Here is a 26430-nt window from a genome sequence, read left to right on the forward strand (position 1 = left end):
TTTGTACTGAAATGACTTTAATATCTCATGTTGCAGCAAAATTAAAAATATACAAAAAGTTTGTGGCATACAAAAAAGTCTCAGTACAGAAAGCCCGGCCTGGGAATCCCCCAGCCTCCCCCTGCCTGGGCCCGAGAGGAAGGCAGAGGAAGAAGAGGGTGGCACCAACAATATTGAAGTACATGGAAGGAGACATAAGGGATGAGGGCAGAGGAGAGGTGCAACGGAATCAGAAAGGGGAAAGAGGAAGAGTGAGGGTTGGCAAGGCCAGTACCCAGTAGGGCAAATGAGCCGACGGAGAACCCACTGAGCAGAAGCTGCTGGAGCTTAAGCTGAAGGAAGGAGTCCATAGTTGGGGATTTCCGTCAGTCAGTAGCCAGGCAAGGAGTAGGGGTTGGGGAGGAAGGAGGAGGGAGAGGGAAGAGTTCAAACTTGAACCACGTCTGAATTTGGAATCACATCTAAAATGGGGGCTGCATCTGGCATCAGATCTTTATATGGCCCCCAGTGCCAAGCCCCATGAACTCTTCAAAGGGTAGGAGCTTAAAGAATGCTTGTTGAATTCAATTCAATGTGGGATTGGACAAGCTCATGGGTTTGAGGAGGCTTCAAAGCACTGAACTCATCTGGGAGCTTCAGCCCTATGGGAACTCGAGGCAGCTTGTGGCTGATTGGGAATACAGCCTGGGTAAGCAGGGACTCTCTCAGGTTTGGATGCCCTCTCCTACACTTGGTCTTAGACTCTCAGAGAGTATGTAGAGCCAAGGACCCAGCCTGCAATACAGCTGTGCCTGCTCCCCATTATTGCAGATGCCTCCAGCCCCTGTGGTAATGCATAGAAATGTGCCTCCTCAAGGTTACCTCCTCAGGTAAGGAAGTATCCATCTATTCAGGACCTTCCTGGGGAGAGGGAGCTGAGGTGCCATGACATTGTCAAAAAGGACCCAGGAAGGCCTAGGTCTTAGGCTCCTTATTCCACACCATCTCCTGGCAAGCCTGTTCCCAGGGGAGAGCTCTAGGTTTGGGAGATTAGGTTCTTCCAATCTACCTCTTTTCCCAGCTTCTTCTTTTCTAAGGTAACCCCTCTTAGCAGAACTAGGTAATCAATACTCTCTCTCTCTCTCTCTCTCTCTCTCTCTCTCACACACACACACACACACACACACACACACACACACACACACACACCATGGCATCTTCTAAGCCTTTCCTTCCTACCCACACCCATACCCATACCCATACCCACCCCCACCCCCATCAGAACCCATCCCAAGGGCCGAGCACCTGCACTAGGAAGGGAACAGTGCTCATCCCAAACCAAAGTCTGCAGACCAAGGAACTTTTCCATACTAACTCCCCAAACCTGGTATATTCTGGGATGCTACCAACATGGCTTGGCATTATCTGGGCCCATTCTTACAATGCATCTTAAAGCACTTTAGCAACAGGTTGGTGCTGTCTGTCATCCTCAAGGGAGAGGGAAAGAAGCTTAGAAAGGGCAAAAGAAGATGCTGAGTCTGTTGAACCGTTTTTCTGCATACTCCTACATACTCTTTCTCAGGGTTCCCTGAGGCAGTGGGGAAATCTCACTTAGGCCCCTCCCTTACTAAATGGCCCCAGAGCCCTGGTGGGTGGTATGGATTTAGTGTGGCAGTCCCTGGGCAGAGATAGTGTCCTGGCACCTGGCCTCACTGGGCACTGAGTGTGATCCTAGCCCTTTAATAGTGGTTGTCCCTGAAGAGCCAGGGGGCTTTGGTGGTATGTGTTGGGGAACAGAGGGAAGGATAGGGGCTGTCAGGGGTCTCTGAGTGGAGAACAGCTCCTGGGGCCCACAAATCACCATACTGGAGATGAAGTTAGGATTCTCTTATTGGCAGGGCAGGGGGGTAGGAGTCCAGAAGGAAGGTTGCTAAGTCCCATCAAACCCAGCACCCTAACAGAAAGGAGAAACAGAAGCAGAACCCAATGAACCCAATTACCCAGAATCAAGATCATTCCCAACTACAATCCTTTAGGTTCTGGTGATTTCTGTACCACCCCCACTTCCCCTGGCCCCCAAGGTTAAGAACTAGTATTTAGGCCAATCCAGAACAGGCATAGCTCTAGAGGTCTAGACCTGGCCTGGTGCTATATAGTCAAATCAGGAATGGTTTCTGGCTCCAGCTAGGCTCTAGAGCCAGGAATTAAATTCCAGGTGCTAAATCCCTTCATATTTTGTATCTAAGTCTCATTTGTTTGGGAGAAGACAAGTAGCAGATTCAAGTCCTCCCCAGTTCTGAGATCTCAGGGAGGCAGCCCTACCTCCCTTCCTGGCTGCTGGAAACTTCTCTCTAGGCATCTGATGGAGATGCCATCCAAGGGAAGTAGGAACTGAGTTTTTCAGCCCCTCTTAGTCCTGTTTAGAAGGGGAAGGACCAGGAAGAGTGATAGCAGCAAACTTATCCTGCATATCTATACTTAGGGAACCTTTTCCTCAGTCCCAAAGAACTGTCACTAGATCCTTAGCTTCCCAAGTGAGCATAGAGAGGTCCAAGTTTCTTCAGAGCCCCAGGGGTAAGGATAGAGAAGGGAAGAGGGGTCTGAGTGGATCTCTGAGAATTCTAATTCTCAAGATTTTGAGAATATGAAGAATTCAGAGGGCCAGAAAGACAAGGGCACTCAAGAAATGTCCACAGTATGGGAAGAGGAGAGGTTCCCAGATCATCTACTCTGTTCTCTACATCCCCTTCCCTCTTCTCCCTTGAACAGACCCCTTGTCCCTTAGAGAGGCTTCCTGCTCCAGTCTAGGAATAGACTTGCCTACTCCAATAGGACCCTCCCAACCCCATTCCCTCCCCTGGGTCTGCCCCAAGCTTCCTGCTTGGATCTGGCTCTTCTAGCTGACCTGGCACCAGCCACAAAGCAGTGAACAATAGAAAAAGGCCTCCACTGACCCCTAGAAAGGCAGCCTAGCTAGCCAGGCCATCAGTGTATCTGGCAGCAGGATGTGGGTATGAAAGAGGTAATGAAATGTATAACCTTTGGGGGTGGAGAGTAAGGACAAAAGAATGGGGTAGGGGTGCATGTGTGGTGGGGGCTGTCTGTACCCAGGAGGCAGTGGATTGATACCCAGGGTATCGGGAATCAGGATCACCCTGGGGCCATTTGATGGGAGCGGGTTCTGTGCTGTACTGGGAGGGAAGGGAGGAGGATATGGTAACAAGGCACATGGTACAGTCAGTGCATTGGGTGTCTAATGGATGTGGTTGGTGAGGATCAGCCTGGGAACCTAATGGGGCACCGTGGCTAGTGCATATGGTGGCGGTGATAATGGTGTGTGTGTGTGTGTGTGTGTGTGTGTGTAAGTGTGTGTGTGTGTGTGTGTGTGTGTGTGTGAGAGAGAGAGAGAGAGAGAGAGAGAGAGAGAGAGAGAGAGAGAGAGAGAGAGAGAGAGAGATTGTATGTCCTGGGGGCCACTAGAACAGCTGACCCGAAAGGGTAGGCAGTGTCAGGGGGTACAACATGGAATTCACTCACATGGGACCAGGCACTTTGTGTGCCCACTGGTAATGACCTGGTAGCAAAAGTAGGGAATTCAGAGGACCCTTGGGCTCAACATGACCTTCTCACAGAATCACAGAGCTAGATGGGACCTTCAAGATGATCTTATTCAATTCCTTCGTTTTACAGGGGGAACTGAGGCTCAGAGAGGGCAACATAATGAGTCGGTAGCATAACATGATATCTAATAAATAATCATGAGAGTTAGGGCCTTTATGGTTTGTAAAACACTTTATGTCCTCTACCAGAATCCTAGAGGGTAGGAACCTGATGCCTCCTCCAGTGCTGAGGGACCACATAGAAAGAAGCATCATGAAGGAAGGGGGTGGAGGTGAGGTGTCGGTGTTGGTAAAACCTCCTCTCCCAACTCTATCAGCAAAGCTTCTTGGTGATCTGACTAAACGGTAGTGGAAAGGTTTCTGATCTTGACTCTGCTATCTTGATAGGCTTTCATTTCTTCAAGTGTAAAATGAGAGGGTTGGACTAAATGATCTCCTGGTTCCCTTCTGGCTTTTTCTGTGAATCGGGGATCAGGGTTAGGAACCAGGACTCTGCTGCTAAGTTAACTGTGTGACTCTGGGCAAATCACTTCCCTCTCTGAGCCGGTTTCCTGATCTGTAAAGAGAAAGGTCTCTAAGGTCTCTTCTAGCTATAGTATTGTGTGATTCTATGACTCACATTCACCTCGGGGAATGAAGAGAGCCCTAGGAAGGTCCCAGGAAGGAAGAATGTGGGAGGGAGAGACAAAGACATCCAATAGCCAAGCAGGGAACAGAAAGAGCAGCTGAGGTAGATCATGTCACAGGAAGGAAGACAAAAGGACACCATAGATATCCCTGGGGGAGAGTAGTCAGAGCCAGAGCCAGAGTCAGACCCTGGTCTGAACATCTCAGGCATCCCTGGTCAAGAGCTCAAACAGCTGAAAGCTAAGCCCTGCCACCTCCTAGACCCAAGTTTCTATTTCTACCCCCAGAATTGGGCTAATGCCCAACCTTGGAAACAGTCAAATAAAGTGCCCCAGATTGTGAGTCAGGAGATCTGGGTTTCAGTCTTGACTTCACCATTCACCAACTCTTTGACTCTGAGTCTCAGCCTCAGTTTCTTCAGCATTAAAATGAGAACTTGGATCAAATGATCTCTGAGGTCCCTTCCAGTCCCAAATCCTGGAGACCTGGTCTGAATTGAGGCTCTGCTGCTTACTAGCTGTTTAATCTTAGATAAATTACTTTATCCCCTTGGGCCTCAAGTTCCCTTTTTTTTTTTTAACCCTTACCTTCTGTCTTAGAATCAGTACTATTTATTGGTTCCAAGGCAAAAGAGTGGTAAGGGTTAGGCAATGGAGGTTAAGTGACTTGCCCAGGGTCACACAGCTAGGACGTTTCTGAGGTCAAATTTGAACCCAGGTCTTCCAGGCTCCAGGCCTGATTCTTTACCCACTGAGCTGCCTAGCTGCCCCCTCAATTTCTCTCTATGTAAAATAAGAGGTTAAGACTACATGAATTCCAAGGTCCCTTCAAGCTCTGAATTCATTGAGCCTAGGAAGCTGACTTCCAAACTAGAAGCATTTCCAATTTAAGCAGAGAGAATCCTGGACCCTCACAGCTTAGCTGCTTCAGAGACTCAAACACCTCTTTTTTTTTCTTAGAGATATCCTCAGACCTTTGGATTCTTAGATTATTTTCTTTATCTGGTGGTGGAAAGAGACCTTCACTGGAGTTAGCATCCTTGGGGCTGAGCTCTCTGGGAAATGAGAAGGAAGAGGTTTCACCCCTATTTTTCTTGCTAAGACCCCTGGAGAATCCTAGACCCTGATAATCTTTTAGGCTCATGCCTACATCTCTGGCACAGATCCTTAGAAGAATGGAGGCATCTATTCCAACCCTGGCTCTGATGCTCACCAGTTATGAGGCCTTGGACGAAACTCATTTTCAATCTTACATCTTAAATTTCCTCCTCTATAAAACAGAGATCCAGGCTAGGGGAACCCGAAAGCCATTCTCGGCTGAGAATTGGACATACCTATCTTTGGGGCAGGTCTGGGCAGGCTCAAGTTCTACCCCCAACCTGGTCTTAGCCCCCTCATTCAACTCTGTGCTGTTTAGACCACCTGAGACTCTCCCAGGGTGGATGTGGAAGGTGGGAGAGATGGAGAAACAGCTCTATGTGTTGGCATGGCAGGGTGTATACATGATTTCATTGTGAGGGGATATTTGTGAAGAAATGCTATGTGTGCTCAGTGGGGGTTGCATCAAATGTCATGTAATTTGTGGATGTCTATCTAGATGCATGATATCTGAGTGTACACGTGTGTACACTTTGGGAGCGACTTTGTACTCTAAATCTTGCCCTTTTTTGTGATGCCCTTCCTCCAACTTTAGTAGAGACAGTGTCCTCCTGAGTTCACGGTTTAGGGGAAGAATGAGGGGCTGGGTGTCAGTAAATTTGGGTTCTATTCCTCCTCTAACTCACTGTAACTTCGACAAAATCACTTCCCATTCCAGGGCCTCCGTTTCCTCATCTATAAAATAAAATGGTTGGACTAATGATTTCTAACCCTACTCCATCTTCAATCCCCAAATCAATTTGGGGCCCTGAGACAACAACTTGGCCTTTCAGAAGGGCCTTAGTCTCAATTCCCATTCCCATCATGCTCAGTTCATATTTTAGTCATCTGAACCGGCCTTATCTCTCCCATCAGTCCCATTTTAGAGGTTGGGCTGGAAAACACCATCCCAAGTTTAGGGTTTCTTTGGGAGAAGAGAATATATCAATCTTGCCCCCAGGGCCTGAGCGTTTCTTTTTCCCTACCAAAGAATACCCTCAAGGCTGCTCCAAGCATGACTCCTATCTGAAAGCTTTGGGAGACATCTGCAGGACACTGGGCTGTCTGTCCCAAAGCCAAAGGAGTCATTTCCCAGGGACCCTGGGGCAGGGGTTACAGCTGTGAGGCTGGCTGAAAAATCAGAAATTCCTATCATTCCCCCAAATCTTGAGTTTCCCAACTGGGAAACAATTGACAGAATTGATATCCTTAATAATTTGTTTTTTAAATTCCCAATAATTTCAAAATCACATTTTTTTCCCTTTTGATGACAGTTGTATCACAAAGTGGTTAGGAACCTCGAGGCTTCTATAAGCCCACAATCCTCAGATTCTCCTCATACATGGGTTCCTATCCTCAAACTTCCTAATAAGGACAGAGTCTAGATCTCAGCAGCAGATCCTAGAAGGAAGCATTGCAATACCAAGAAGGTCCCATAGACACACTGTCCTCAGAGTTCTACTACAGACAGGCATTTAGAACCTGCAGAGCAAAGACTAGGGAAAAAAGTATAGACCCAAAGCATTCCCCAGACAGTATTCTAGAAACTCCCTTATGCCCTGGCATAGAAAGGCTGTTATAACAGAAACTGGACTTATTGGGTGCTGGTGCCAGAGGAACTATGTTCAATTTTCAGGTCAACTATTTCCTTCATTTTCCTTGGCTGAAAGATGAGGGGGTTGACTAGATGATTTCTACAGTCTCTTTTGGCTCTAAATCCTATGATCCCAAAGCCTTAACCTCTCCATATCCAGGAGCCTGGCCATTGGAATTTGGCTTTTGAACAACTCCAAAATGTAGAACCTTCATCCTGGCCAGTACCATCAACCTCAGGATTCAGCTCAGCCCAGACACCCTACATATGGCATTGTGGAGTTCAAGATGCCATATGTTTACCTCATCTAGATCTCAGGTTCCATCAACACCCAAAGGTTGTACAACCTGGAAAGGACTTTAAGGATTTTCTAGTCTGACCCACTTATTTTATAGTAGAGAAAACCAGGACCCAGAGAGGGGACTTGATTTGTCCAATGACTCAACAGAGCCAGGATTTGAACCCAAATTCTCTAACTTCAAATCCACACCTCTTTCATCTCAACCACGATTTCTCAATCCTTATGGTACCCATAATACCATACAGAGAGTTGATTCAGTTAATGGAACCCACAGCATCTCTGCCTTTGTTCATCAGAGGTGGTAGCACTGGTGGTAGGCAGGAAATGTCATATGGCAGAGAGGACTCTGGGCCTGGTGGGGAAATTTAGCACCAGTTAAGTCCCTGGATCCCAGGGAGTTTGATGGACTGGGTATAGGAGCTACAAGGGCCAGGGCAGGGGGTAGGGCATTGGTGGTGCCAATGAACTCACCCAAAAAATTTCAAAGGAAAGGGAAAGAGGATTTCCATTGTCTGGGATCATCGTGTTCCCCTCCCTGCCACCCTTGGCCCGAGAGCCCTATCCACTCTTAGACTCTAAGCTCAACACTGACTGGTTTAGGGAAGTGGAGCTACCATACCCCTTATCCCCCAACCCTGATGGTTGTGGAGCAGCTTATACTGTGGTCTCATACTCCAGTAGCTCCCGGGAGGCCCCCATGCTTCGGTATTGCAAGCGAGGGGTAGCTGGGGATGAATACTCAAGTGCCAGAATGGTCTTACGGAGCCGCCGGTCTATAAAGTGGGCATCCCATGCTGGATACTTTTTTCGGGGCAGGTCTATTCGAATCACAGGCCCCTCTGTCCGGGGGGTGCGGGCCACTGGTGTGGCAGGGAGGCTGGGACGGACCTGGAACACAGCTGGTGCACCACTGTCCCGGTCTCCAGGGATTCCATCCCGCTCTCCACCTGTAGTCCGGGGCAAAGACCGTGGAGGGCTGGTAACTGCATCAGCAGGGGGACCAGAAGGGCCAGGGCCCACAGCCTCTGGAAATATGCCCCCAGGAGCCTGGGGACCAAACATGGGCCCATTGGGGTGCAGGAGGCAGTAATAGACAAGCATGAAAAAGATGCCCAGGGCATAGCTAGCAGCCACCACACACACCATGATTAAGGCGCTGAAGTCAGTGGGAAAGTTGTGGTTGTAGTACCAGAAGCCTGTCAGGGCAACGTTCTCCACCAGGACGATACAGTAGTAGGTGGCCATCCGGCAGCGGCTGCGTCCTTCCTTGACATTAAACCAGCAAAAGATGTAGATAATGCCCACTACCATGTTGTAGATGATCTCTTCCCACTTGGACATGCAGAAGTCTGTCTCCCCCTGGATGACCCAGAAGGTCATGACACACCAGTGGGCAACGATGAAGATGCCAAAGTATAGCCGGAAGACGCTGGCGAAGAGCGCAAAGGCCAAGGCTCGAGCGGCTATTGTGAAGAGGTGCCAGAGGATCTGGACTATAGCCCCCTTGTAGGACATGGCACGCTTGTCGTCCCTCGAGTCCCGAAGCACCTTCTGATAAGAAGCGATTATCCAGGCCAGCGACACCAGTGAGGCTGAGGCTGAGAGACCTGTGGAGACAGGGGCCAGAGGTGGGAGGGGGCGGGGAAGGGGCCAGGGTTAAGGATAGGACAAGGTCTCCAAAGGGTGGTAGAAGGTAGGTAGTGAGAGGGAGGTAGGAGGGCTCAGTGTTAGGGGCAGGGTCTCTGAGAGGAGAGATAAGGACAAGAGGTAGGTGGTAGGGGTTGGGGTGGGGATAAGGGTCAGGGTTAGGGTCTCTGAGAGCAGATAGGGTAAGAGGACATAGAACCATAGATTTGGAGCTAAAAGGGAGCTCAGAGGTCATTAGTCCAACCTACTCATTTTACAGATGTGAAAACTAAGGCCCAAAGGTACGAAGAGACTGGCTGAAGGTCAGAGTGGAGAGTAGTAAAGCTGGGATTCAAGCCCAGGCCTTCTGACTCCAAATCCAACACTCTTTCTACCATATCTCCTTCTCCTCACCTTATCTCAGGACGCCTACATCCTGAGGGCAGAGTCAAATTCCTGTAGGGAAACTGCAGGAAAAATCCTGAGGAAACTATGGTATTTGTTAGGATGAAGGGGCAGATTGATGGATGGGAGGGCTTGGTGTGGGAGGAGAGGGGGATTTTTGAGAGTGAAGAGAGGGGCAGGAGGCAGGACCTGAGGAGTTGGGGAGGAGTCTAGATTAGGGTCTGTGAGATTAAAAGGATATGGGGGTCTAGAAGAGGGTGCCAACAACTGTGGTTAGAAGAGGGGGATAGGAAAAAAGCAAGAGAATGAAGAAAAGCGGAGAATAGAGAGTCAGTGGAAGAGGGAAGGAGAGAGAAGGAGAGATGGGGAGGAGCCAGCCACAGGTTGGGCAGAGAATAGAAGCAGAGAGTAGATGGAGGCCTGGATGATCCAGGGAGCTGGAGGGTAGAAGGGACTAGGCCAAGCCAAACACTTCAGTTGAGCCTGGGGCTACTTGAGCTGAACCCAACCAGGCTATTTTGCTGACTGGGCCAGAGGGCTTTGGGAGGATTATGGCAGGAGCCAAGAGGATCCCAGGGATAACCCTGGCAGTCCTAGGGAATGGGTAGGGGTCGAAGAAGAGATAGAGAAAAAGACAGAGGGGTGAAAATCAAGGAGTAGGGAGAAGGCCTTGGCCAGATCTCAGAGGAATGAGAATATGCCAGGGGCTAAGCACCCTGACCTACCTTGGGGCTTTTCCCAACAAATCACTGTCACTAAGGGGATCATGCCAAGGGGTCTCCCAGAGAAGGGATTGGGAAGAATGAAGGCTCTTTGGATGAGGGACTGGGAGGGAGGAGGACTTGGGAGCCAGAAAGGTGAGAGAAGTGGTAGGGGTTGGAGAGGAGACCTCAGGTGAAAGATGGGTAGTCAGGGGGGGCTGAGGGAGACCTAGGGTGAGACTGGCTGAGAGAGGAAAGCTTAGGGATGCAGGGGAAGACTTCCTTCCAGGGAAGGGCTGGGAACACCCTAGAGGGCACATCAGTAGTAAGAGGAGGTCTTAGGGCGAGGAGCTGAGGGGGCCCAGGTCAGGGTGTGAAGGAGGAAGATGGGAGGAGGGAGGCATTCGGCCCTCACCCTGTAGGGCCTCCATTTGTCCCTGGAGGACCATGATGCTGAGCTGTAGCACAAGTTGTGGGGCGCTCTTCAGGAAGGCCTCCAGCAGGCGCAGCATACTGATGTCGGCGCTCTCGAACATCATGCGCCAATAAAAATGGCGCCTTAGTTGTTCCCCATGCCAGCGGCTCTGCAGACCCAGGTACATGGCCCGGAGGTACCTGGGGAAGATGGGACAGTGGGCAGGCATGTGTGTATGGAGGTGGGGAAGGGAGGGAAAATGAGCTACCTAGGGTTACCAGTCCCCAACCATGCTCAAGGGAGAGGAATTTTCCCCAGAGTGGGCAGGCGGCAGGCAGGCCTGGCAGAAAGGCAGGGAGCAGGGCATAACTCCTGGCAGACAGTGTCCTGGAGGGAGGGCTGGGGGCCTTGGTAATAACAGCTCACATTTGAGTGCTTTCTGGTTTACAAAGCACTGTCCTCAATACTCCTGGGAGTCAAAGATGAGTATTCCCATTTTATAGGAGAGGAAACTGAGTCTCAGAGATATTAAAAGCCTTGCTTAAATGGTAACTTGTAAGCATCAGAGTTAGTATTCAAAACCAAGACCCCAAAACCTATGAATGAAGGCTTTAATTTTGATCTGGGCTAGGACTTCTTAACTATTTTTGGGTCATGGATCCCTTTGGCAATCTTCAGAAGCTTATGGGCATCTTCTCAGGATAATATTTGTTGCCTACATTCATCATAGAAGTAAACGCCAAATTTCAGTTAGAGGTTAATGAAAACAAAGATGTAATTTTTCCCTACCCAAGTTCATGGACCCCTGAAATCAATCCATAGACCACTTAATACCTTGGGTTAAGAAAGGAAGGAAACAAGCATCTATCAAGTACCTGTTAGATGCCAGGCACTGTGCTAAGCACATTTTATAGATCTTACCAACCACCATGCAAGGTAGGTGCTACTCTTGTCCCCATTTTGAAGGTGAGGCAACTGAGGCAGGCAACAGTTTAGTGATTTGCCCAGGGTTACACAGCTAATAAGAGCCAGATTTGAAATCAGGACTCCCTAACTCCTAACTTCCTAACCAGCCCTCTCTCTATTGTGCTACCTTGCTACCTGATCTAGTCCAATCCTCTCATTTTATAGATACTCAAGCTCACACATTAAGCCACTAGAATAGCCAGGACTAGAACTCATTTCTGATTAATCATAGTAATAAGTTCCATTTCTATAGCCCTTTAAAGTCTACAAAGTATTTTCCTCTCATTCACATTTCTCTCACTCTTTTTGTTCTCTCTCCTTTCTCCTGTCTCCTTCCTTTTTCCTTTGCCACTGATAACTGTCTTCTGGATTCATCCTCTGAGGATGCTTGTTTGGTGAGTATTAGCAACCCCATTTTATAGACCAAGAAACTGAGGCCCGGGGAAGATCTTTGCCCATAGTCCTATTGTAGTGAGGTCAAATTTTCCTCTGGGATCTAGTTCTCTTCCTGAGTCCAAGCCCAGCACTCTTTACAATCATAGTGGCCCCCACTCTTTGGTGGGAATCTCTGACCACACCACAGTGCTGACTCAGAAGGGCACTGGGCTGGGGGATGAGAAGTAGCAGCAGAAGCAGGAGCTACTAGAAAGCTGGGACTTGCCCAGTGTCCTCTGGAGGGGATCCAAACTCTTCCCTCCCCCACATCCTTCTCTCCCCCCTCACCGAGGCTCTCTCAGGCCTCACCTTCTTCAGCCTTGGGGGCTTCCAGGCCTGCCACCGGGGACCCTGGGAAAAGTGGTCACTATTTACCAGAAGCTGACCCAGCCTGGTAGTCTTTGTCACCCTCCCCTCTTCCCTCTTCCCTGCAGCTCCAGGCTCCTACAGGAAGAAGAGAGCAGCTGGTCCTACTGTGAACAAGGCCTAGGGATGAGGGAGGAGGGGTTGGAGGAGAAGGGGGGTCCCAATGGAAGGCCCGGAGTGCCATCTGTTTGCCTGGCTTCAGTCAGGGTGAGGATCGAAGGAGGGCCTGGGACCAGCTCCCAGACCCACCAGCATTGATCACCACATGACAAGCAGCCTCTACCCCCACCCACCTGCTCTGCCTCCTGTCTCCATTCAAACCAGTTCTAGATACAGCAAAATAATAGTAATAAAATAAATGATGATTTCCCTTTTCTATAGTGCATTAAGGTTTACAAACCTTAATAACACCCCAGTGAGCTAGGGTAGTGCAAATATTATCATCCCCATATTATAGAAGCAGGAACAGAGGCCTAGAGAAGTGTCCAAGGTCATGCATCTAGTGTGTGGCAAAGCAGGGATCTGAACCAGAGCTAACACCAAATAAAAGGTTCCTCCCTCTTCCACCACTCCTTTCCCAATTCTCTCTCTTCCTTCTCTTTTCTCACTCCCTCCTTGTCTCTTTCTCTTCCTCTAGCTCTTCCTCCTCCCCTCTTCTCTCTCTTTCTCTCCTCCTCTCCCCCCACTCTCCTCTGTCTTTCCCTCTCTCTTCCTCTTTCCTTCTCTGTCTCTGCCACTGTCTCCCTTTCTGCCTCTCTTTCTCTGTGTGGAAAGAGAGGTAAAGCTACAGTTGCTCATTTCCCTGTTCTGAGCCACTTATCCTTGATGCCCAACTGGAGCCCTTCTTCAAGACCCAGCCCTCCCTGGGAAGCCCCATCTGCATGATCTGAAGGAAAGGGAGATGGATGAATCCCCCCTCTGCACTGACCAGCTAATCCCACCCAAGCAAGAGCCTGAGATGTCTGCCAACAGAGAAAAGAGAAAGATAGAGGAGCCCAGAGTTCTGGATTTGCACTCTGTGTGTGTGGGTTTTGTGGGGGAGTGTGCCATCTGTCTGACTGTCATTCTATAGCCATGAGGTCCTCCTGGAATGCAGGGCCTGAGGTTTCTATGACTAACTCTGTCTAGAGCCAGGACACCTTGGACCTTCAGAGAGGATAAATAGTTCACATTTCTCTGGAGAGCTTTTGGGTTTCCGATACTCTTTCCTCACAATAACCCTGTGTAGGGGTGGCAAGATAATTCAAATTGTATTATGCACATTTAACAAGTGATCAGACTGAGACTCAGAGATGCCAGGTCTTGTCCAAGGGAAGTCTGTAAATTAGGAGAAGTGGCCCATGGATTCCAAGTAATAACCCTTGTTTCTGGAACACTTTCGAGTTTACAAAATGCTCATTTCAAAACAAGCCGGTGAAGGAGGCAAGTCAAGGATTATTACCCCCCTTTTACAGCAGAGGAAACGAGCCCAGAGGAAAGTGACTTTGTCTAAAGTTAAGCAGAGCTAGGACTTCTGACACCTAGTTCTGGGCTCTTCCAAACATGCCCCATTACATTACATTACTATGCCTTGCTTTTCTTTTCCTACATTTTCCCCTTACCAGGGAGAGCTCTATTCATCTTTGGCACCCTTTGGCTTCTCAGAGTGAAAGAGAAAACTAAGGCCTTTAAAGATCTTTGAGTTCTTTGAAACTCTCCATCATTTATTTGCAATAGAAAACATCCATAACCAACATCATAACAGACTCGCTTGGTGCTGGACCAGATGTTGAATTCCCCAAATTCAGAGTGAAGCAAGTTTCTCTGGGATTGAATCTAGAATTCTGGGTGAGAGAAAATATTTTTACTAACTCCAGTTGCTCTGGGAGTTATAAAAACAAATGTCAAAGAACATCCTCAGACTTGGTGCAGTGGACCAAGTGGATTAAGTGCTAGGTCTGGAGTCAGGAAGACCTGAATTCAAATCTGACCTCAGACACTAGCAGGGTGATCCTAGATAAGTCACTTAACTGCTGTCTGCCTCAGCTTCCTTCAATGTAAAATGAGGATAACAGCACCTAACTGGAGGGTTGTTATTAGGATCAAATGAGGTAATAATTGTAAACAACTTACCACAGTGCTTTGTACAGAAGTAAGTACTATATAAATGTTAATTATGATGATGATCATATTTGACTCCCAGCTCCAGTATTTACTACCTGTGTGACCTTAGACAAGTCACTGAGACTCCCTGAGCCTTAGTGTCCTCCTCTATGAAATGGGTATGTGAATACTTGTATTAGCCAGTGCATAGGGATGCTGTGAAGAAAGAGGTTTTCAAACCAAAAAAGTGCTATGTCAATGTGAATTTTGGTGATGATGATGATTTCTCTAGAAACTTGAGGTGGAATATGGCATGGGCCCCAAGAGTAGAGGATGGAACCTAAGTTCTTTGAGTCCAAGGCTGGACTTCTCTTCCCTTTATCTCATGTCTACCTATGATAAGCATCTCTCTAGTATCAGTGAGTGAAGAGGGTAGAGGGCTCAGGGAAGGGAAGGGGGACTTGGTGAGCAGATGGGGTCTCAACAAGAGGTCCTGACTCCACGATCCTAGGTCAGTCTGCCTACCTTTCTATCTTCTGATCTTATCTCAATCATTTGTCTGACCTGGGGTGAGTATGTCTCCTCCAAACATCCCCACCTCCTTCAATGTTAGGTCAGACTGTATGCCTATGCTCAGCTGTTCTTCCTTCCACCCCCCTTCCAACTGTCGGTCCCTCTGTCTGTTTGGGTGTCTCTCACATCCTTGGTTTCTCCATCTGTTGGTCTCTTCCAGATTCTGCATGTGTCCTTCTTCATGAGTTTTTTTTTTCTTTTCATAACTCAACAGATTCAGGCTAAAAATTCTTCTCCTAGAAGGTCCTAATTCTCTCTCTAGAAAACACCCTAGCTACTCTGAAAATGTGCAAACATGAAAAAATGACTGTCATGAGCCCATTCTGAAGTTTGCCCCTATTAAGTAGATAAGAGTGGTACCCAATCTTGTGGGAAGCAAAGAATTTAAAACCATGAGTCAAGTGAACACCTGTACTTCCTAGCTGTGTGACCCTGAATGAATCACTTAATCTCCTCTGCCTAGCCCTTACTGCTCTTCTACATACTTCTACATACTGGTATTGATTATAAGACAGAAGATATGGGTTAAAAAAAAGAGTGAACATCTATCCCTCAGACCCTGGGTCAGAAATCAGAATTTGTGGGAATGAGTAGGAAGGATCCTTGAAGACAATCCAGATTTCTGTTCAGTTGTTTTCAGTTGTGTCCAACTCTTCATGACCCCATTTGGGGTTTTCTTGGCAAAAATACCACAGTGGTTTGCCATATCTTTCTCCAGTTCATTTCATAGATAAGGAAACTGAGGCAAACCGGGTTTAATGACTTGACCAGGGTCACAAAGACCTCAGACACACAGACACAAACACACACACACACACACACACACACACACACACACACACACAACCTTGAGTCTGAGGTGAGATTTGACCTCAGGAAAATAAGGCTTCCTGACTCCAAGCCAGACACTCTATCCGCCTGGCCATCTTGATGCCTGAATCATTGTGTTTCCTTAGGCAAATTTCTTCTCCTTTTTGGGTCTCAATTTTTTGCTCTATAAAATGAAAGGGCAAGACTAAATGATTACTAAGTCCCTTCTAGCTGTAACCTAAATTCTAAGTTTCCTGCAGCTCCATCTCTTCTTCTGCCTAGGGATAATCTCCTAGCCTGCTCTCAGCTCTGGTTCTAATTGCAGCTTCACCACTTACCAACCACATCACGTTCTATTTTTTTTTTTATAGTTTTTTGATTCTTGTTCAGGCTTGGTTATGAAACCTTCTCTCAACACCTCCAAAAAGGAGAGGCTAGTTGTCTCTTCTTGTGGAGTCTGCCACAAGATCTATCCCTAGAGGAGTGGACTAAAAGGCCAACATCTAGGGCCCACTGCTTCTTTTCCTGGAGATATGGCCCATAGAATACATGAAGCTCCCATATCATGCTTGCTCTTCAGGAACTCCACCCCAAACCTTTTCTCTTGCTCCCATCAACACACACACACACACACACACACACACACACACACACAGCATTTCCTCTCCTATCTTTAGAAAAATGCTGCTCTTAATGAGGCCTAAAGGATCAACAAAGGTGTTGAAAGTGTGGTCAGTAAGAGACTCACTGGAATATATTTCCCTCTCAGCTGTTGCTACCGACTCTAGGACTTCTCCCTGAACACTCTCCTCCCCACCATTACAGTCCAAGGACCACAGATTTCAACTTAAGACCTCTGCAAAATGAGGAATCTTGAAGTCTGACCGTAGGGGACTACATTCTCTCCACCTTCTCTTTTAAAATAGCCTAGAATCCTCCTTTTGGTCACCAGATGGCCACAATGGTGAGACTTTTTTTTGGAGAAGGGCTCATTTCTTGAAGGATGAATAGAACAAGACGTCAATATCAGCAAAGAACTTGATTGTAATCACTTACCTTCTGATTCACTATATACCCACCTTGCTATGTGGGTAGGAAACAGCTGTGACTAGTAATCTATGTGTCCATGGCAAACAGCATGAAATGTGTCTTCAAATTGTTCTGTGAAGGGAGCAGGGCAAAGCCACAGAGGAGCTCACTTAGGTGCAGCAGCATCTAGTAATTTCTTATTTAACAAATTACTTTTACTGTAATTGCTTGTCCTTCATTTTTTTAAGCCCTTACCTTCCATCTTAGAATCACTACTATGTATTGGTTCCAAGGCAGAAGAGTGTTAAGGGCTAGGCAATGGAGGTTAAGTGACATGCCCAGGGTCACCCAGCTAGGCAGTGTCTGAGGCCAGATTTGAACCCAGGACCTCCTGTCTCTAGGCCTGACTCTCAATCCACTAAGCCACCCAGCTGCCCCCTTGTCCTTCATTTTTTAAGAGGGACAATGATGTCACAGGGTGGTCACTTAAATCCAAATATTGCACAAGATGGATAGTCTCACTGGTACTGAATTTGGTTGTTTCTGAACTGCTGAAAAACTGCAAGTCCTGTCAGCTTTCTCTAAAATTCAAGTGCCCTAGGGGAAAAATTCCTGATTATGCCACTCTGTTTCCAGCTCTGGTAAGAAGATTGGGGCAGACTCTTCTCTCTTAAGACCACAATTCTCTGTATTAGAGGGAAACCAGAATTTCATCTGGCATAGACAGTGTAGTGTACAGTAGTACAAAAGCATTGGGTTGGCACCAGAGAACTTGAGTTTGAATGTTAGCTGTTATTTTACTAGCTATGTGATATTAGGCAGCCACAAACTCTACCTGAGCCATAGTTTCCTTTTCTACAAAGCGGTGTTGGTGGTGGCAGGAGAAGAAAGGAGACTAGATAATAAAAGATGGCATTTATATTACAAAGGACTTTTTATACCTCACCTCAGTTGATCTTCATCAAAACTCAATGAGCTTGATACCACAGACATTATATTTCCATTTTATAGATGAGAGAGCTGAGCCTTATCCATGTTATGTGACTTGTCTATCATTACATAGTTGCCCCCATAGCTACATGACCAGGTTTCTAAGCTCCTGCTCCCAGACTTCCTGCACCCTCTCAGTCAGACGTCTATTTACTTCAATTCTACTAGCCTAAACTAATTAAAGTCACCTTTATGGTTTGGATTTTTTTTTCTTCTGTCTCAGAACCCATAGGTTCTAAGGCACAAGAGTGGTAAGAAGAGCTAGACAACTAACGTTAAATGATTTGCCCAAGACCACATAGCTAGGAAGTATCTGAGGTCACATTTGAACCCAGGTCCACATTCTAGGTCTGACACTGTCCAATGAACCACCTACCTGCCCCTTCTATGGGGTTTTTTAAAGTATCATACACCCTTCCTCCCAAGGTAATCAGCATAGTCCTATGGACACAGCAGAAACTTAATATTATTTTGATGTATAAAATAAATTTAATAAACATTTACTACGTGCTTACTATTTACAGGTCCACTGTTTGGCACATGAATACAAAGACCCTACCTTCAAGGAATTTATAGTTAATAATCTAGAAGGAATCCCATGCATAAACTCCAGTGTTTCAATCTAGCCCTTTGGAGCTCAGAAAAAATCAGTAGTGTGTTGAAGTGAAAAGACCCCTTAATCTGGGGTTCAGGAGACTTGGGTTCTAGTCCCAATTTGCCATTGAATTGATGTATAATTCTGAGAAAGTCACTTCACTAACTTGGGTCTTACTTTCCTTATCAGAAAATATAAGATCAATTAAGATGCTTTTGTTCAGCACCTCCCATATGCCAGGTGTTGTGCTATGCCCTGGGGATTCAAAGAACATGAGAAGTCCTAGATGGTATCTAAGGTCCCTTCCAATTCTGGCATTCTTGGATTCTGTGATCTCAGTAAATCTTAGCATATTTTAAAGGTTACATCCCTGAGATTTATCTCATAATTTCCCAGTCCCCAATTACCTCACTTCTAACCCCCAGGTAGCCATGGGCCAAAAGTCAGAACACCTAGGTTCTAGTTCTTGATCATATGTTCTCTACCAATTCATTTTCCCTTTCTGAACCTCAGTTTTACCACATGCAAAATGAGGGGGCTGGACTAGGGGAGCGGGAGTGTTAGAGTCCTTTGAGCATACCTTGTATGTTCTAAGTTCCCTTTTAAATATAAAGAGAATTGGACTTGCAGCCAGTCTTGGCCTGTCACTGACTAGCTCTGTCATCCTGGCCAAAGTATCAAGATTGCTGAATTTGGAGTTGGGGGACCTGGATTCAAACCCCACCACTGTTACTGCTCTGTGTCCTTAAGCAAATCACTTGTCCTCTCTGAATCAAAGTTTATTCAACTGTAAAATGAGGGAGTAGACTAGAGATCTCCAAGGTCCCTTCCTTGGAGTCTTAAATCTATGATCCTTCTCTGGGCCTCATTTTCTTCCAGTGTAAAAGGGAAATAAATCATGCTTATATTCCCTGCCTCTCAAAGTTGTGGAGGAAAAAAACTGTAAAGCTTCCTCTGAATGTGGGCTGTTCTTTTCTCTTAAGTAGCAATTCCAAATGCTCTTGATTAGAAATGAACTTTTATTTATATCATTGGTATTCAAGGTGAAGTTGGTTGGCCAATCCTTGGGAAAGCTATGAAGGGGTTTCTATAGTGGGTGGAAGTTAGGGCTCGGGATCCCTGAGGTTCTTTCTGACCAACAGGGAAAACTGTGCCATGGAGTCTAAGAATCTGTCTGACCTTAGCTTCTTTCCCAGACCAGAAATTCTTCACTTCCTAGTTCCATTCCTTAGCAGTCTTGCTATCCAGCTTATCATTTAAGTTGTTCAAACTCCTCACCTCTAATCTCCTACTGAGGCCCCAGTATTTTATCCTTAATATGGTCAAGGGCTATGGATGTTAAACTTCCTTCCTGCTTCTCATGACCAAAAAAAGACTGCTCTTCTACCTCACTACCATCTACCCAGGATTCCAATCCTGCTACATGACCTAGAGAATTGGGACAGAAATCCAGTTTCTTTAAGCTGCCAGAGTTCTTTTTATTGCAATACAAGATCATTGGATTTAGAGCTAGACACAGACCTAACAATCATAACCCTTTGAGGCTCCTTTTCATAGAAAAGGAAATGGAGGTCTAGAGAGGCAAAGGGTCTTGGGTCTTGCCCAAGGTCCTGCAGGCATTAAAAGTCAGAGCTGGGATTTTAATCCAATTCTGATGACTCCATATCCAGTCTTTCTTCCCTTAACAGAGTTATTGCCCATGAATCTGGGAAGTCTCCAGAATGACTAGGAAGAGTCCAAAGATCCAGAGATCCATGATAGAATTTATTGCCAAATCCCTTCTTGCTAATGGGCTTAGTAAATTATACTTATCAGGTTAACAGTCCACTCCAGAGAAAGCTGCAGATTAGCACAAGATAAATCCTGAGTGAGAAACCCTTCTGTCTTAAAGGTCAGGTATAGAGTTACAGGCTTAATTGGCTTTACATTCCCCAGAGTAGAGGCAGAAGAGAGACCCATAGTCTGAGCATATGGACCCCTGAGTCCAATTCTCAGCTCAAGCCTCATGCTACCCTATCAGGCAAGAAGAGAAGGGAGCCCAGGAAGCTCTGAGTGGAGGGAGGCTGGGAAATGGGAGAAAGTATGGTCTCCACTCAGGAAGAATACTTTGAGATTTTCAAAGAATGATCCCTGAAAGACAAAAAATGTCTTTCTGTTAGAGATCATCTGGTCTAACCACCTCATTATCCACAAGGAAACTGAAAGCCAGTGAGGGGAAGGAGTTTGCCCAAAATCACACAGCAAAGAACAATGAATTTGGAGTTAGGGCACTTGAGATCAAATATCCACTTTGCCTCTTACTCTCTATGTGACCCTGGTAAGTAAATTTCTTTCTCTCTCATAGTCTCAGATTATTCTTCTGTAAAAGAGGAGGTCATACTAGATGATCTCCAAAATTTTTCCCAGTTAAGAGTTTCATGATTTTAACATCCTAAGTTAGGAGTAGGACAGTGTGATTTTTTCGTTTTGTAAAAGGTATGAGCCAGGAAATCCTCCTGGGCCTCCACAGCACCCTTGCCCAGATCTTTGGGGGAAATCTTCCATCCAGAAAATCCTGATAACAATATTACTTTACATTTCTATAGGTTTACAAAGCATTGTCCCCACAATAACCCTATAAACGCATTTAGTACAGTCAGTTTGGGGCAGTGGAAAGACATAGAATTTAGAGTCAGAAAACATGATTTCCATTTCCATCTCTGCTACAAGAGTAACCTTCTTACTTAAGTTCTCTAAACCTCAGTTTTCCCATCTGAAAAAAAATTGAAAATTGAATGAGATTATCTTTAATATGCCTTCCAGCTCTAAATTCTATGATCCTAATTTATAGATGAGGGAACTGAGGTTCTGAGAAGTATAAATGACTTGACTAAAGTAAAAAAATTAACCATTTAGGTCAGTATAATTCCACACATAGAAATACTCCACTCACCCCAACACTCCAGAAGTGGACTCAATCACTCACTCAGGATTTGTATTCATTTAGTTAAATCCATAGATTTATATTGCATTGTATAGAGTCCAAGGAATTCAGGTTTGCCCAAATGGGAAGGAAATCAGGAGCAAGATGGAGGAAGGTAAGGATGGAGGGAAGGACAAACTGTTCAGTTGTCTTGCCCTGGTGTCTACTAAGACACCGCTTAAGTTAGAGAATTCCAGAACTGAAAGAAGACTTCAGCTTGAGGCCGTGGAAAGAGTTTTGGAGGACGTTGCCTTTGGAGTCAGAGGACAAGAGTTGGAATCTCCATTTTTCAACTCACTACCTATGTGACCTCTACCAAGTCACTTCATCTCTTAAGGCCCTCAAGGTCCTTATCTGTAAAATGACAGACATGGACCAGATGGCCTTTAAGAACCCTGGAAACTCCAAAGTTATATTTATCAAGTCCAACATCCTCATTTTTTAGAGAAAACCTCTTTTTAGAGGCTTAAAGAGAAGTGGGGAGAGGGACAGATAGGTAGCCCAGTGAATGAGATGGGAGGTCCTAGGTTCAATTGTGACCTCAGACACTTTCCAGCTGGGTGACCCTGGGCAAGTCACTTAATCCCAATTGCCTAGCATTTACCACCCCTTGGAACCAATGCACAGTATTGATTCTAAGACAAAAGGTAAGGGTCTTAAAGCTCTTTATCCACTGAGTCACCTAGCCACCTCTGGAATAGACTTAAAAAGAAAAATCCTTATTGGTACCAAGGCAAAAGAGTGGTAAAGGTTAGACAATTGGGATTAAGTGACTTGCCCAGGGTCACAAGTATCTGAAGGCAGACTAGAACCAGGTCCTCTCAAGTTCAGGCCTGACACTCTATCCACTGAGCTTCCTAGCTGGCCCCTCTAGCCCTTTTTGAGGACAGCTTTTGGCTAATCAAAGAAAGCAGAGAGGTAGTTTAGTGTAAGTAGATTCTGACAGGGGGGAAGGGGTGTGGTTTGAAGCTGCTAGTGAGTAAAGGCCAGTTATATAGGACTTAAGCTGATGGACATAGGAAACTAAGCTTTGGCTACCAAGAATAGGAAGTTACCATTTCAGTATCTAAAAATATCTCTCCATCTGTCCACTCAGTCAAGGGAAAGATAAATGTAGATTGGTTCCTGGATATAGGCTTGATTATTTTTATGTGTCAGGCTAATAATAATAATAATGCAATGAATGGATGGTGATTTTCCCTGGGCAGTCTGAGGGAAATCAAGTACACCATCTTGGCCAGTGACAGGCCTTGTCCCAGGATGGGAAAACTGAGGCTTAGAGAGGGCATGGTTACACAGCCAAAATGACTCAAGGAACTGAAATAAAACCCCTGAAATCTTCCAAGCCAAGTAGAGAATAATGATGATGATGATGATGATGATGATGATGATGACATACTATACTTTGCTTTTGTATGGTGCTTTATACTTTTCAAAGCACTTTTATATATATTATCTCATTTGATCTTCACAAGACTTCTCTGAAGAATGAAGGGTAAATATTATCTCTATTTTACAGATTAGGAAGCTAAGCCAAGGAAAGGGGAAAGGACTAATACATAACCATAGTTATTAATGTAGACAAGATTGATAGAGAACACAAGCCTCCTGACTTATTTGGTGCTTCTTTCAGTAGAATGGCCCACATTTCTCCTTCTCCAAGCAGTGTCAGGACAGGGGCACTTAGGATAGTCTGACATCCCAACAGCAGAGGAGCTTACTCTATTAAAGGACCTACATGTATTAACTAGAGAATGGGGAAGATGTACTCATCATTTGAAATTCATTTTTTTTTTAATGAAGATACTTTTACAAGATTCTCTAGCTCTTGGTACTGCAAAAGTGAGGTTCCCTCTCAGAGTGGTTTCCCATTGCCTTTTTTGAGGGAACATTCTTCTAGATCCAGCTCAGCTCAAAGGGTTCCCAGGCCCAGGGAAGGAAGGGAATTGGAATAAATTGGAATGGATTGGGACAACTCTGTGGAAAAAACCTTAAGGTCTGCCTTCCCCTGGAAGCTAAACCAAGCTTTTCCTTTTTCCTTTAAGGGCTCTAAGAGATGCCAAATTCCCATTGGGGTGGGGTATAGAATCATTATCCCCAACTCTAGTCCTAATCACAGAATATAAAAATTGGTCAGAATACAGAATGCCAGAGCTAGAAGGAACCTTAGAATTTAAGAATATTAGATTCAGAAGAGACTTTAGAGATAATCTAGCTCAGGTTCTTTGCATTGCATGTGGGAAAAGTAAGGCATAGAATGAAGAAGAGATTTATAAAAGACCTCACAGCTTGAAAATGACAAAGTCGAATTCAAACCAAAGTCTTCCTCTGCTTTTCACACTACAGTACACTAAGAGTTGGGAGTTCTGAAAAAGCAGCTCTCATAACAAGGGAAAAGGACTATAGCCGGAGAGCAGAAAGTCTGCAAATCCTTCCTGAAACAGTGGCAGAAGTTCCTCTCCTAGGATCACCTTTCATGGAGTTTAAGGTAGGAAGAAAGAGGGAAAAACAGAGTTAGGGTACTAAAAAGAGGCAACAGAATGGAGATGTTGATTGATTAATTAATGTTTGATGATTATTGATTATTGACTGTAGACCTTCAGACTTAAAAAAAACTTATTTTCTGTTGTTGTAGTAACAACTCTAAGACAGATCAAGGGCTAGGCAATTGGGGTTAAGTGACTTGCCTGGGTCATAGCTAGGAAGTATTTGAGGCTTGATTTGAACCCAATTCTTCCCAACTCTAAGTCTGGTGCACTATCCACTGTGCTACCTGGGAAGGAAGGGAATTAAAATAAATTGGAATGAATTGAACAACTTTGTGGAAAAACTTTTAGATTTCCCTTCCACTGGAAGCTAAACCAAACTTTTCCTTTTTTCCTTTGTGGGATTTGAACCCCACCATGAATCCTCCCTTCTTCCCAACTTTTCAACTAGAAAGATTCATTCCCAATGCTCTCCAGACCAGGAAGGGGTGGGGGTGGAGAATGAAAGAAAGGACAAGATCTGCTGCCTCCCACAACCTCTTTCAAAGCTTCCCCTCTCCAAATGCTTCTTTATCATTCCTTAGTCTTCTCCTATTTCCTTCTTCCCACTATAAGGACAAATGTTTCCAAATAGTATGATATTGTCAAAAAGGCAATGACCTTAGGATCAGAAGATATGAGTTCAACTTCTGACTGTTTTTACTATCTGTATCACCTTAGACCATTCACTTAAACCCTGTAAGACTCTATTTCCTTATCTATAAAATGAGGGGGTTGTATTAGATTATCTTTGTAAAAAGTCTTTTTCAGCTCTGACATTCAATGAAGCGATGAAAGAGCCTTATAGTTGGAATCATGATTCTAGTCCTGGCTCTGTCAGACTTGCTCAGTGACTTTGGGTAAGTCACTTATTCTTTCTGATCCATAATTTCCTCCTCATTAGAACAAGGGGGTTTGACTGCATGGCCTCTAAGCTCTGAGGTGGTTCTTCCAGCTTTGACGGTCTGTGATTCTTTCACCCTCACACCCCACCTTATACTGCCCCACGCAGGTGGGGCCAGAGTGGAGACCCCCTGAGAGGTGCAGGAGAGAAGGAGAGAGGACAGGGTGGGGCTGGGAAACATGAGGAAGGAGATGAATCAGTCCGGTCCCTCCCCGCCCTCCCCCCACCATTTTTCTCTGTCTCCATCCTCCCCTCCCAGACCTCTTCTTCCCTCCCCCCACCCCATCCCACCCAGCGAAACCTCCTTATTCTCCTACCTCCAGACCTGACCGAGCTGCAGGACGTGAACTAGCGACTGCAGGAGCCAGACGCAGAGGCGGCAGCAGCGGCGATGGGGCCGCGGGGCGCCGGATAGAGCAGGAGGGGCGGACACCGCGGGACCCGGGCCGGGACCGCTGTCCTTCGTGCTGAAGGCGGCGCTGGCGCTGACGCTAGCGCTGGTGCTGTCCTTGGTGCTGAAAGCGGTCGTGGCTGCACCTGGCCCAGCTCCGGCAGATGAGTAGTCATAGACGAACCATCGGAAGCTGAGCAGCTGCACCACGAGGGAGGGCAGCAACGCGAAAAGCAGCGTGAGGCCGAACCAGATGCGCCGGCCCTGGAGGTAATAGTCAGCTGCCAGCCACAGGTCGGTGGCCCCGTCGGAGAAGAAGACTAGCAGCGCGCACAGCGCCCAGCAACAGTCCCACAGGCTGTAGCGGGGCCGCCGGCCCCCCACCGAGAGCAGCCCCGCCCCAGCCCCAACCCCGGCCCCCAGAGCCCCGGGAGGCCCCGTGCCGGCCCGGGCCCCGCTGGCCGCCCCCTCCGGGCCCGGGCCGGCCGCGGCGGCGCCTCCATCCGACTTCGCGGCCATGTTGGCGGAGGAGGAGGCGGGGAGAGACTTCCGGGCGGCCGCGTGGGGGGGAGGGGGGCGGCGGTGGTTGAGAGGTGGATCTTTCGGTTGGCTCCTCTCTTCTTCCTCCTCCTCTTCCTCCTCCTGCACTCTGCTCCTCCTCCTCCTCCAACGCTCTCCTCCCTCCTCTCTCTTCCTCCTCCTCTTATTCTGCCTCCCCCTCCTCCTTCTTTCTCCTCCCCAGTTCAATTATTCACTGGCCCTACTCTGCTCCCTCTTCGCCTAATAGATGGCAGGATGCGATGGGGCGGCGGGGAGAGGGGAAAGGCCATTTGGGAAGGTATTGCATGTCTGGTCACTCCTTTCTTCCCTCTGCCGCACCCCTTTCCCTGTTCCAAGCCGAACTCCCGCCCTCCCCCCCCCCCCCGCCCCCTTCATCTTCTTTCATTTCTTCTTCATGGACCTCCTCCCACCCAGCACTACATCCATTCATCTTCTGTAGTCTCCTTTCACTTCACCCCACCTCTCCATTCACTACAGGAAGCCTGACCCTACTCTGGCCTTGTAGGGTGTGGCTGAGACTAAGAGAAGGGAACTGAAGGGATGTCCCATTGACCTGGGCTCTAATGCCTCCAGAATTGAGAGCTTAAGAAAAAGAAAAGAAAAGAATTATAGAATGTTAGCGCTGGGTGGGGGGGGGGGGGGGGGGGGGAGGGGGGATTAGAAAATAGAACATAGAATGTGAGAACTAGAAGGGACCTTACAACACAGAAAGGAGATCAGAGCTCTAACAGAAAACACTGATGTTGTTGAAAGGGAACTGTATTTGTAGTCAGAGGACATTGTTTAAATCCTGGGTCTTCTTTCTGTATGACCTTGGCCAAATAATTTCACTTCCCT

The 26430-nt window shown here is 46.6% G+C and overlaps 1 protein-coding gene across 1 annotated transcript; it reads right to left on the reverse strand.

Annotated features, from left to right (window-relative positions):
* On the reverse strand, positions 1–25901 carry XKR7 (XK related 7). The gene is made up of 3 exons (XM_003339581.4): positions 24959–25901; positions 10405–10604; positions 1–8864 (listed from the first exon to the last, which is right to left on the reverse strand). Exons 1-3 carry the CDS (start codon positions 25549–25551, stop codon positions 7912–7914), a joined length of 1746 nt encoding a protein of 581 aa, XP_003339629.2. The 5' UTR covers positions 25552–25901; the 3' UTR covers positions 1–7911.
* Positions 25902–26430: the final 529 nt, after the last annotated feature.

Source organism: Monodelphis domestica, chromosome 1, assembly GCF_027887165.1.
Source record: "Monodelphis domestica isolate mMonDom1 chromosome 1, mMonDom1.pri, whole genome shotgun sequence".
Taxonomy (NCBI): Eukaryota; Metazoa; Chordata; class Mammalia; order Didelphimorphia; family Didelphidae; genus Monodelphis; species Monodelphis domestica.

Bases quoted from the DNA above. Each gene is read 5' to 3' on its own strand.
- XKR7 (XM_003339581.4), bottom strand. From the start codon at position 25,551: ATGGCCGCGAAGTCGGATGGAGGCGCCGCCGCGGCCGGCCCGGGCCCG. The intron at 10,605-24,958 runs GTAGGAGAATAA...CATCTTCCCCAG, and splicing joins CAGCTCGGTCAGGTCTGGAG to GTACCTCCGGGCCATGTACC. The intron at 8,865-10,404 runs GTGAGGGCCGAA...CTGTCTCCACAG, and splicing joins ACAAATGGAGGCCCTACAGG to GTCTCTCAGCCTCAGCCTCA.